The following is a 13,236-nucleotide window of genomic DNA, read 5'->3' as shown; positions in this document are numbered from 1 at the left end:
TTGCTCAGAAACATAAGCCTACCTACCCATTACAATATCCCATATGCAGCCCAATATACCCTAATTACATTATCAATTACATTAGATATAAAGGAAGCTTTTAAGAAAGCTTGTATTAATAGTCCAGCGGAGAGGATATCATCCCAAAAATGCAACCAAGATCAGTGTCGACACCAAAACATCAATCTACTTATGCACCACATGAGTCCAAAGACCTGCAGAGAACCAAAAACACAGCCAAGAGGGAACCAAGGAGAAGTAAACCTGACAGCATGAAAATGGTTAGCATACATAGGCCTATCCATATAAGAAGTAGAGGAAGATGGAGACAACCTTCAGGAAACAGGGTGAAACCAATCCATACAATAATCTACAGTAACAGTCATACCAGTAACAACATAACAAGAAGCCATTTACCCCACCCAATAAAGTGCATCTTCCAATTTCTCAGAAAAAACCACCACCCACCAATTCTGCCCAAGAAATTCCACATACTGCTAAGCATTTCATACTCAAATAACAACAAACAGACAAATATGTGCCATACCTGAACACCCATCCAAAATATATAACGGAGAGGGGATAGTATGATTATCAGGCCATCATAAGAAAAAATGCCCAGCCATAGAGCACCTCCAAATTATGGAAACTTCGCATAACTTACAGTAGGCCCAATCAGTAAAGCAAATGTCTAGCCAACATTGCACCTGCAAAGCATAATGATTCATTCAATGAACCAATGCATAGAACGTGATACCCAAAACTCATGACAAGATCACCCACCTCTGCCCGTAAGGAAAAAATGATTGGCAAAAAAGGCAGAGCATCGAAGCTTAAGTACCCAAGCTTAGCCACGAAATCTCATGAGTAGCATAGAAAGAAATACCAAAACAGTCCCAAAAAACCGAGAAGAACCAAGGCAACCAACAGTCATGATGGAAGAACCAATAATTGCCAAATCTGCCAATCATACATAGAACATTCCCTCATTGACCAATCGAGAACAAAATGACACAAAACCCAAGCAACCCCAGCCACCCTAAATGCCAATCTATATTCCACATTCTGATAGGTGAGGTAAGACCAAAGGGTAATTACCAAAAACCAGAAGAAGAGCGAGAATATCCCTTAACCGGAGTATCCAACCCTAGACCTGGGATAATAAACAAATCATGAGAAAGAACCCAGCCCCTAAACACTATCAAATCAATGTTGGTTGGACCCAAGAAGCCCCATCACCCTCCACCCTTAAAGAGGCTCTACTACCAGGAATGACTATAACCAAGATGTTGTCATAAGGCAAGGCAGCACCCCCCTTGTAGCCATTCAAAGAAGTAAACTCCCCATGAGGCGAGGAAAATTTCCAAAGATAAACACAAAAACCTCCCTTCATAATAAGGAGATTCTCCCAATAAATGTTAATAACAATGGTATTGTCCCAAAGGCGAACGCCCTCATTACAGGCACTTACGAAAGAACAACCACACCAAGAAGGACTGTTAAGATAGAATTTTCGTGCAGGAGATAGGAAAGTCTGAGGGTGCAAGTTCTATGCAATCCGTACCTTCAGTAACAACCTTGTTTGCAAGAAAATCAGCAAACACATTAATCTCTCTAAAGCAGTGTGAAATCGAGAAAGTGGAAAAGCCATTAAGTTGGAGAAGAATGTGCTCCAAAAGGTACTGCAAATGCCAAGAGAAACACTTTTTGGCAGCAACCGCCTGACAGACAAGCATTGAATCACCTTCAATAACAATATCCTTGATATTTAGAGAATGAGCCAAATCAAGTCCAAACGATAGAGCCTGAAATTCAGCCATGTTGTTAGTGCCATAGCCAATATATTTACCAACTGTCTTGATAATTTTTTAAGAGTGGTCAAAGATAATTACCCCAATCCCAGACTTCCCCGGATTACCCTTAGAGGCCCCATCAAACTGAAGTTTGAAAGAAGGAAAAGGGGGAGGACTCCACTTAGCCATCTTTCGCTTAAGACGCGAAGAAAAAGCATCTAATATAGCCCCATGAGAGGGCATTAAATGAATTGAGGGCCATCTCCAAGTAACCCAGTTATCCCAATGGGAAAAAGTTGTGAGATGCCCTAAATTTTTGTGAATGAAAGAAAGCACTGCTTCACTAATGGAGGCTTGGATTTTATCAATAATGTCTGTCAAAGATATAGACTTATGATTAAAGATTCTTGAATTCCTTGCAAGCCAAAGATTCCAAATCACCAGAAATGGAGAAACTATCCAAAGAAATGAATAAAACGAAGCGGGAAACAACAAGAGCCATGATCGAAATAAACACTTACCAATTATGAAAAGAGATTTTAAAGAAACTTTGATCACCAGCCAAATTATCAAAGTTAAAGAAACCACGTGAAAGAAAGTAAGAAAAAAAATAGTAATTGGACCCAGATTTGTATGGTATCTCTGTAGTGTTTAACTCCATTTCTTAAACGAAGCAAATTGCATTTATTAGATAGTGAAGCAAAGAAAGCATCCTGTCTCAATAAGACTACATTGATGAAAATATTATGGACTAACTCATCCCAATAGTTTGTAATATAAGCGATGCGTTGCAGTTCAACATGGCAGTCTGATGGAGAGCAAAATGTCTATAATACTATGTGATCTGGGGTGACCCTCAAAATCATTAAGACTACATTACAGATAATTACAGAGATTGGTAATGCAGAAGTAAGCACACAAAAGATAATATACATAGAGAACGAACAACAGAAGCATACATTCTGCCAAGGATGATGAAAGTAGTCTTCAAACGTTGAAAACCATTTGGCCTATGCTGAATGAGTAAGATGTCTAAGCTGGATAAACATTTTGAGACGGAGGCAATTTGAATGTAGAAACAGGGGATCTTATCTCTGTTGGCGAGCTTTTATGCCAACCTCCTAAAGCTTAGCATTTTTTTTAATTAATTAAATTAGTTCAGCCGCTCTTAAATTACATACATTAAGCATAAGTTTAGAGAATGCAGTCAGAACATTTTCAAATCTAAAAATCAAAATTCAGTATGTGAGATTCGAATTAAGTTCTCTTCAAAATTAGACATAACAGAAATAATATCTGATTTAGGAAGTAAGAAAATAATTATGCTGGGTATTGCCAAAAATCGCTGCTTTGACCACCAGAATAGACAACTTATACCAACGAAGAACAATTGATATACCAACTAAGAACAATTGGGTATCAAGAAGAAAAAATCAGAGACACCTCCCACAATTTTGTATTATCCCAATAGTTAAACTAACAATCATGACTACATGCAATGAATAACAGTTGAGAGCTTAAATCTGTTTTCATGGTTGACTCCTGTAACCCTGAGACTGTTCTAGGGCAGATGCAGTTGGGACGGATGTAGAGAGACCTTCCGATCCGATCACCAGTGACTTTACAACAATATTTATGGAAACTTAGGGCGGTTGTTAAGGCGGCAGAAAGGAAATGGAGGCATCGGAGAAGTTAATGCATTACAAATTAACGCATTCAGTTCCCTAAATTTATGAAGATAATGCGTTCAGTTCCCTGATGTTGTGGACTGTCGTTATTAATTTGAAAAGCGCAAATCATTATTCGTCTGACACACATATAATTAACCTCAAAGGCGGCAAGGCAGTTTCACAGAAACTAATAATAAAATAATTCTTATATTACTCAAAACTTGTCTTCATATCAATGTGCAATTTACAAGTGACACTTTGGTGTTCACTAGTTTGGTCAGTCGATTCCCTCACAATTTGGAAATTTGTAAGTAAATCGTCGCTTCTTGGAAAAATCAGATTTCAGAACCAGATTATAGGCGATTTTGATAGTTGTCAAATGCTTATCGGCTAGATTGGTTGAAAATAGGAACTTCCATTGCACCTTATATTATCATCCACTGAGAGTCCGACTGACTAAACTCCCGAAAGTTTGCCAGTGGGAAATATCCCAGTCCTCACCCTGTTCATATTCAAGACAACATGTTTTAATTTTAAAATCAATAGAAAGAACTTTTCTTTTTTAAGATTTCAATTTTATAATCAAGATTTGCAATAGTCTCTCAAAAGAAAGAAAGAAAGAAAGTGCAGAACACATGTACCTTTGGTAATACTACAAAAGTAGCCTGAAATCCAGAACCCTTTTTATGTGAAACCGAAAGGATCTCCAACTGCCATGCTCTCAACAGCTCTATCACTCTAAGAAGTAGACTTGCTGAGCAAGAAACCATTTTCGTTTCCACATTAATTTTAATTTTAACTTCGCAGGGGATGTCATCACATTGCTCCAAAATCACATCGTCGCTGCGGTAAAGTAATAGGCTGCCTGAATTGAATGGATTGTCGTGGGACTCGAACCTGACGCTTACTTCTTCACTACTATTTGAGAAATTCCTCGGAATCAATTCGTCCACGCTTTCACTCCTTTGTTGCAGCTCGCATACACGAAGCTTTAGTTCTTTCAAATAATATGTGGCATTCGCCAATATTGAATGCTTATCTTTCTGCAAAGGAGGACATCAAAAGTCAATTGTTTCTATTTTCCAGAATCTGCTTGAAAGGATAATGTGATGGAAAGAGGAGAGCAGAAATTAAAAAACAACAATCACAGAAAACATCAGGAATGTCTGTCTGTTTCAAATTATATAATAAAAATATACTATTATAAGATTATCTCTGAGCTTGAGCTCATCAACATCAAACAGACTCAGATTTTGATAGGCACTTCAAACAACACTTTTCAGCTTTATGGAGCTGGACTCCCAAGAGAGTAACAGTTTGCATTACATTTTATTTATAACCATAGTGAGGGGATTTATATTGATGACTTGGTCTTCATCATAGTTATGAAGTTTAGGCAACAATCAATAACACAGAAATGTCTAGAGTGTTGACTGTGATAGACATCTAGAGACATCTAGAAATTGGTGTGGAAGCTTCCGTTCTAGATGCACAGGTTTGACAATTTGAAATATCTAGAGTGTTGACTGTGATAGACATCTAGAAACATCTAGAAATTAGTGTGCATCTAGAAATTGGTGTGACAACTTCCCTTTTAAATGATTTGCCTCTGTCTGGGGGCAGAAATTAATATTATTGCCGAAAGTTAATCAATAGTTAAACCGAATTTCATAGATTTATTCAGTTGCAGTTGGACAGGTAAAGTAAATCCGTACTAATAGCATAGTTACTGTACCGTATAAATGATTATTGTACCTATCTAAAACTTCATAAGAATTTCAGATCAGTAGAAATTTGTAGGAAAATAAATTATAATGACGCTGTGGTAATATCATACCTTGCAATATCTTGGAAGAAGAGAGTAAAGATTCGAAATTGCAGTTCCAAAATTCCTAAATTTATTAAGTTGCAACTCTAGAGGTGAAGTAAATCCGAAGAAACAGCACAATGTACCGTATGACAACAATTTAAAACATTTTCAGAAGATTTAAGTACAACTTTACAAAATTTCACATCAGTAGAAATTTGCAGGAAAAAAATCATAATTACAGTGTCTCTAATATCATACCTTGCAATTTCTTGGAAGAAGATAGTAAAGATTCTGGAAATGCTGGTTCAATTTGACTCTCCTATTGCGCTCTGCAATCATGTGCTGAAATGCCGATTTAGCTTTATCCTTCTTTTTCTCCTTCAACTCTTCATTATTGTTGCGAGCAACAGCAGGAGCCGTTCGGTGTGATCTCTGGACGCCTACCTTTCTATCTTGATCGTTTTCTCTCAGAAATCTCAAACATCTTTTGTGCAGATTCTCAGAGGATACGCCGGAAGAATCCGCAACGCGGGCGTTCAATTGAGGTTTTATGTAGGCGCTGAAAGCACTGTGCTGCGGCTCCCGAATCCTATTATTCTCAGAGGAATTCTCCAGCTCTTGACAAAATCCGTCCATCATGATTTCAGAAATAGGAATCTCAAATTGTGCGTCGTGCATTATATTGTTTGCAGAAGCATCATTGCCGAAATCAGTCTCGCTAATCTGTAAAAGAGATTCAATGGCGCTGCAGGCACCAATGTTTCCACTGAAATCGTATTTCTCCATGCTCCGATGTTTTAGTCTTACACTGCTATACAAAGAAATCTATTTATGAAGATATCCTCTCATGATAAATAAAGAATGCGTTGCTTGACGATCTTGTCAGTGATGTAACACGTTACAAAACTCAAAAAACGATTGTCTAAACAAACCAAAGATTCCTTGACCACTTAAATGTGTCCGAATTCATCTGCTAAGCGATTTTCGGGGTTCAATTCATTCATATTATGTACGATACATATTAATATGCACTTCTAGTTCCAAGAGTATCTTTCTAAAGGTGAGTATTAATCACATTTCATAAAAGAGAGAGTATTTCAAATATGATTAATTATTTAAACTAAATAAAATTATAGTGAAGAGTGTTAATACAATATGATGATAAGGATTTTGAATGTTATGAGTTATATTGTGTTTATAAGTTTTTATTTTATTTTTTACAATTGTAATTTAAAGTGTGTATCTATTGCACATTAAATCGACATACCCATTGTATATCTAAATGCGAATGCTAGTATGTAGCATACATATTAAATGAACAATTCTAATTGCAATAGTATCTTCCTTTATTTAGTAATTAAATTAGCAACTCTAGTTGTAATAGTATCTTCTTAAAGATGAGTATTAATCAAATTCCATAAAAGAGATAGTAGTATTATACTTAAGAAATAATTAATTATTAAAATTATATAGTATTATAGTGAAGAGTGTTAATATAATATGATGGGAAGGATTTTGAATGTTATGAGTTATATTGTGTCTATAAGTCTTATTTTACTTTTTGCAATTGTAATTTAAAGTGTGTATCCATTGCATACCAAGGTGCAATTATTAATATGTAGCATACATATTAAATAATCAATTCTAGTTGCAATAGTATCTTCCTAAATGTGAGTATTAGTCAGAGATAGTAGTATTATATTTAAGAAATGATTAATTATTTAAATTATATAGTATTATAGTGAAGAGTGTTAATATAATTTGATGGGAAGGATTTTGAATGCTATGAGTTATATTGTGTCTATAAGTCTTAATTTACTTTTTACAATTGTGATTTAAAGTACTTAAATTTAATTTAGGTTAATTAATCTAATGCAACTATGGACAAGTATCTTATAAAAGATTATTCAATTATGCAACTGCGGAATTAGGATCTTATAAAAGATTATCCAACTATGTAGTGAAATTAAAGAACACATAGTGAAATCCAATGAATTAACAAAACACCAATAGGTTCTTTATTTTTTTTATAGTCACAATGAAATTATAGTTAAATGATATTGCAATACAATGTCAATATTGAATCTCAAACTTGATTATCTATTCAACTTTCTATTGAATTGAGGTGAACTAAATTATCTTTATTTTCAATATTCGTTGGAAGAGTTTTGCAAACCAATGTAGCATCAATCAGAGTTGGTTTATGTGGGGCGCATGACCCTCTGATCTATCTTTCCGATTTATGAGGGTGTGATTCGTGACTAAGCATTGATGCTTTCACCTTGATTCACTCTATTGAAAGAAAAGGCTATGCCTATTATTCCTTGGATATAATCATAAGTGATATTTATATAAATTAGATTTAAATTATTTATTTGATTTAAGCATAAAGATGTTGTCAATAGATTTATCATCTCCATCATCACCACATAATTTTAAATTATATTTAAAAATTTCAATTAATTAATTAAAAATCATACCAAAACAATTTAAATTTTTATTATTTTATAAACTTAAATCTTTAAATAAATGTAAACTGATCATTTAAACATGTGAATGGCACTTCTAAAATAGTTTAATGAAGACAAAATTTAAATAATAAGTCTAGATCCCAATGGCATCCAACTTTATTTTGACCTTTTGTATTGCTTAGATCATCAAATAGTTTATATGGAATCTATATAGGTAGTCTACAATACCAAAATACAAAGTAGTTAGTGGGTCAAATATAAAATAAAGTATTCTTCTTTTCTGCAACGTCGGCATTTATTATAAATTATATCTCACATCAAATAAATCAGCTTCTGGAATCTCGAAATACTCGCACAACATTTGTCCTGTGAATTCCTAATAAACAGGAAATTTTATAAACGTCGTATTTGGTAGTGTGTCTACATTTTACAGTTAGAAGAATAAGAGCAATTTCCAACTCGCAAGAAACGAAAAATTAGGGGAAGGCGTAAGCAAAAATCAAAGGAAGAGAGGATGCAGAAAATTAATACCACCTCTTATGAACAGTTTGACAGGAGTTTTAGCTCTTACTTAGAGAATGTAAATTGTCCAATAATGTAACTAAATCTATTTTAATTTCTATTTAAACAAACAAGTGAATGCGTCAATTCTGTCAATATTGAAATTAAGATTAGGTGGGTGAGTAGTCAATTTATTTTTTCAGTATATTTATTTAAAGTTAAGATTAGGTGGGACGAGTAGTTTGATGTTGTATAGTCAATTTATAGATTTTGACTTTAAACTAAAATAATAAATACTAAATGAAAATTTATAGTATTATTTCAATTAGACACATTAGATTTTCATAGTCTATAATGCTGGATGTCAAAAAATGGTCATACAGTTGAATCCAGAAGCACAGTTGAATTCAAAAGCACAACACATCTAGGAGACATCTAGGAGATGCCAAAAAATGCTCACACAGTTGAATCTAGAAGCAAAACACATCTGGTATTATTTGAATCATTTGATAATTTGAAAACTAATTAATTGAAAGATAAATCCAATTTTAGAAAATAAAAAATAATAGAAAGTTGAACCCACTTGAAATAAAATACCAAAAATAAAAATAAACAATATTAAAAATGTTAATGCTAAAATTTTAACTCTTACATTAAAACTTACCAATAAAATCAAATTTAAAAATGTTTAAAATAAATGCAAAAAGTGAATTCTTAATCTTTTTAAAATTTAAAATTTATTAAAAATAAACAAATATTTATAATTGTCAAGATTTTATTTTCTATTTTAATAATAATTATTAAATATGATTTAATCATTAATATTAAAAAATATTATACAATTAAATTGAAAATATTTTAATATTCATCAATATTTTAATTGTGATTGTATTGCATGCATAAATAAAATAGTTACAATATTTTTATATTACATAAATAAATAAATAATATTAGGAATTGAATTCTTCTTCAAGTAAAATATTAAAAATAAAAAATAAACAATAGAAAAAAGTTAAAGTTTAAATTTTAATTTTTTATATTAAAAACTACAAATAAAACTAAATGATAAAAAGTAAAAAATAAAAGTAATATATTGAAATATAAAAAATCTATTGATATTTTTTAAAAATTATGATTAAAAAATTAAATATTTATAATTATTAAATTTTTATTTTCTATATTAATGATAATTATAAAATATGATTCAATTATTAGTATAAAAAATATTATATAATTAAACTTAAAAATAGTACTTTTGTATTTTAAAATACAATCTAAATATTATTAATATGTAAATGTGCAAATTTTTACATGAGTGAAATAATATATAAATAATCACAACAAAATAAAATAGAAGTCTTGCCTTTACTATTTCAGCTTATGAGCATCCAAATAGAGGAGAGCACAAACACGTTTTTTGTTGAATTATATTAAAGGCAGCAAAATTCATCGCTCTAATAAATTCATGTGCTTGGTCCACCGTGCAAGGGAAAGGGTTACGACAAGATATATACTTGTCTTATCTAAATTAAAAGCATAAACTTTGTGATTTTTTTTTTTTAAATTTTGATTTTTTTTTGCTTACTATAATCAATAAGAAAACAGAAAATGATATTTTTAAATTATTTAAAATAAAAATTAAAGATAAATTATAAATGTTTTGTGCAAAAATCTAATTATTAGTAATGATTGGTTAAATTAATTGAATAAATGCAATAGTATCCTGCCTTGGCAAGAATTAATACTTGGAGTTCATATGAAATCACATTAGTTTCTTGAGTAAGATATTTTTATAGTGATTTTACATGAATCATTCAATTGGTCAAAGTTTAGAATATGTTGTTTAAGCCAAAATTAAATATACATATTGAGTAACGAACAAAATGTAGTGTAAAGAAAACTTAAGACGTACCCTAAAATGTTATTATTCTAGACATATGTTCAACAATGTTAAATTACTATATATTAATTCTCAAATGGAGGAGGGTTAATAAAAATTATAAATATTAATGCAACATTGATTCTTATTAGATGCAATTGTGATTAGCTCATTGAAATTGAGTTTGTTTCATAGAATAAATATTTATGTGTTAAAGAATAAGTGATTTATTAGTAAAGAGCATGTGTAAATAAATTAGTTGATTTTATGTTTGATAACCAGATCCTCATTAACATAGATGAAGTTGAATTTTCTTTTTTTGAACAAATAATTTCTTTTATGTTTGTGAAGGTAACTTCTTTTAACGTGAAGTTATGAACTAGTAAGGATTTTCTCATTTGAATAAATAATCCTTTTTTGTTTTCTAAGGAAAATGCTTTTGACTCGAAGCTATGACTAGTGAGATCACAAGGAGGACCCTATCTCCATGATAAGAACTCAACAACAACATCCCAACGAGGTTTGAACCTTGATGGCAAGAACCCCTACACCACACTATGCCAATACCAAAAATAATATATAAACATTTGTTAGACATTCATGACTGAAATGATTTCTTAATTGAGCAACTTCATAGATTAACAACTTGATTTCTAAATGGTTCATAGTGTCAATAATTACCAATGATAAAGTAGCATATAGAAATTGGTGTAGTTGTTAAACATTAAGTTGATGTGAACAACATAAAATATCATTTTGCTCTTTTATGTGATACAAATGTTTTAGAATAATAAAAAATGACTATAATAGAAATAATAATAATAAAAAAAAACTATTAGGACACTTATATTTAATAATTTAACATTAATATATTAAAAAATAAATATAAACAAAAACGAATAATAAATTATAAAATTTCTAATCACCATAATTTGTATAGAATATAATACATTACAATTAACATTATAATCCACAAAATTCTATTATTAATTTAAACTTCAGTAATTTTGACTATATTGATTGATATAAATCAGAATGCATTTTATTGTTCATTGGATTATTACGATGAGTTAGGGGAGAGGAAGGACTTCACTTGTGGAACAATGACGAAAAGTATTTTGTTGACCAACGAAAATAATTGCGCTTTCAAAATTCAAAAAAATATAAAAATGTACATCGAGACAAAACGAATGAATTGAAACCCGAAAATCGCTTAGCAGAAGAATTCGGACGCATTTAAGTGGTCAAGGAATCTTTGACTTGTTCAGACAATCTTATTTGAGTTACATCACTGACAAGATCATCAAGCAGCGCAGTCGCTATTTTCCATTAGCAGATATCTTTCATAAATAGATTTCTATGTTACAATCAAGATCGTATACAGCATAAATAGATTTCATCGGATTTACTTCACCTGTAAAATTGCAACTTAATAAATTTAGGAATTTAATTTATTAGAGAGCGTCATTACGATTTTTTTCCTACAAATCTCTACTGATGTGAAATTTTATTAAGTTGTAGTTAAATCTTCTGAAAATGTTTTAAACTGTTGTCATACGGTACACTAATTGTGCCGACACCTCTAAAATAGCAACTTAATAAATTTAGGAATTTAATTTAACCCCTTGTTCCCTTTTGGTACTGCACTTTTGAATCTTTACTCTCTTCTTCCAAGAAATTACAAGGTATGATCCTAAAAATTTCTAGTGATCTGAAATTTTTATGAAGTTTATGCGAGCTGCAACAAAGGAGTGAAAGCGTGGACGAATTGATTCCGAGGAATTTCTCAAATAGTAGTGAAGAAGTAAGCGTCAGGTTCGAGTCCCACGACAGTCCATTCAATTCAGGCAGCCTATTACTTTACCGCAGTGACGATGTGATTTTGGAGCAATGCGATGACATCCCCTGCGAAGTTAAAATTAAAATTAATGTGGAAACGAAAATGGTTTCTTGCTCAGCAACTCTACTTCTCAGAGTAATAGAGCTGTTGAGAGCATGGCAGTTGGAGATCCTTTCGGTTTCACATAAAAAGGGTTCTGGATTTCAGGCTACTTTTGTAGTATTACCAAAGGTACATGTGTTCCTCCGCACTTTCTTTCTTTTGAACAATTGCAAGTCTAAAAAGAAGATTTTTCTTTCCCTTGAATATAAAATTGAAATCTTAAAAAAGAACTTTTCTTTCCACTGATTTTAAACTTGAAAGAGGGTGAGGAGTGGGATATTTCCCACCGGCACAGTCGGACTCTCAATTGAGGATTTGGAGTGGATGATATAATATAAGGTGCAATGGAAGTTCCTATTCCCAACCAGTCTAGCTGATAAGCATTTGATAATTATTGAAATCGCCTATAATCTGCTTCTGAAATCTGATTTTTCCAAGAAGCAACGATTTACTTGGAAATTGATTCCTAAACCAGTGAATAGGAAAGTGTCACTTGTAAATTGTATATTGATATGAATGCAAAAGTTTAATATAAGAATTATTTTAGAAAATGATGTTGTTTGTGCAATAAAGGTCTCAATGGAGAAGTGATAGGTTCAAATCAAATATGCATCCAATTACAAGGATCCAATCATAATTGAAACAAAAACTTTGAATCGAGAATATAATCAAATTCCATTACCAATATGATGTGAGAGAGAGAGCGGGGGTAGATATAGGGATAGAAAAAGGAGGGAAGAGAGAGAGAGAGAGAGAGAGAGAGAGAGAGAGAGAGCCATGAAGATATAGATAGAGAAAGTGATAGAGATATACACGAAGAGAAAGGGAGAGAGAGGTAGAGATAAAGAGATAGATAAGGGGGAGAGAGAGAGAGAGAGAGAGAGAGAGAGAGAGAGGAGTGATATAGATAGAGGGAAATATAAATAGACAAAGAGGGATAGGGAGAGATAGAGATATTTTCAAGAGAGGTGGAGATAATGATAGATAGATAGAGAGGGGGAGAGATAGATATGGAGATAGAGATAGAGGAGACAAGTTTGAGAGAAAGAAGGTGAGAGACAAGTAATAGAGAGAAAGGTTTAGAGAGGGGGAAAGATAGAGAGATAGAGATAGAGATGGAGAAACATAGAGTGTTTGTATATGAGTTAGAGAGAATAGTAGAGAGATATA

The 13,236-nt window shown here is 32.0% G+C and overlaps 1 protein-coding gene across 1 annotated transcript; it reads right to left on the bottom strand.

Annotated features, from left to right (window-relative positions):
• Positions 1-3,577: 3,577 nt before the first annotated feature.
• On the bottom strand, positions 3,578-6,094 carry LOC131047917 (transcription factor bHLH67). Its single transcript, XM_057981737.2, has 3 exons — positions 5,532-6,094; positions 4,105-4,506; positions 3,578-3,965 (listed from the first exon to the last, which is right to left on the bottom strand). Exons 1-3 carry the CDS (start codon positions 6,057-6,059, stop codon positions 3,897-3,899), a joined length of 999 nt encoding a protein of 332 aa, XP_057837720.1. The 5' UTR covers positions 6,060-6,094; the 3' UTR covers positions 3,578-3,896.
• Between the last annotated feature and the right edge of the window lie 7,142 nt (positions 6,095-13,236).

Source organism: Cryptomeria japonica, chromosome 4 (genome assembly GCF_030272615.1).
Source record: "Cryptomeria japonica chromosome 4, Sugi_1.0, whole genome shotgun sequence".
NCBI lineage: Eukaryota > Viridiplantae > Streptophyta > Pinopsida > Cupressales > Cupressaceae > Cryptomeria > Cryptomeria japonica.
Note: the sequence above shows the minus strand (reverse complement) of the source record. Positions and strands in the feature narration are given on the sequence as shown.

Excerpts from the sequence above, each read along its gene's own strand:
- LOC131047917 (XM_057981737.2), bottom strand. The coding sequence starts at position 6,059 with ATGGAGAAATACGATTTCAGTGGAAACATTGGTGCCTGCAGCGCCATT. Across the intron at positions 4,507-5,531 it reads TTCTTCCAAGAAATTGCAAG|AAAGATAAGCATTCAATATT; the intron begins GTATGATATTAG and ends CCTCCTTTGCAG. Across the intron at positions 3,966-4,104 it reads CTTTTGTAGTATTACCAAAG|GGTGAGGACTGGGATATTTC; the intron begins GTACATGTGTTC and ends GAATATGAACAG.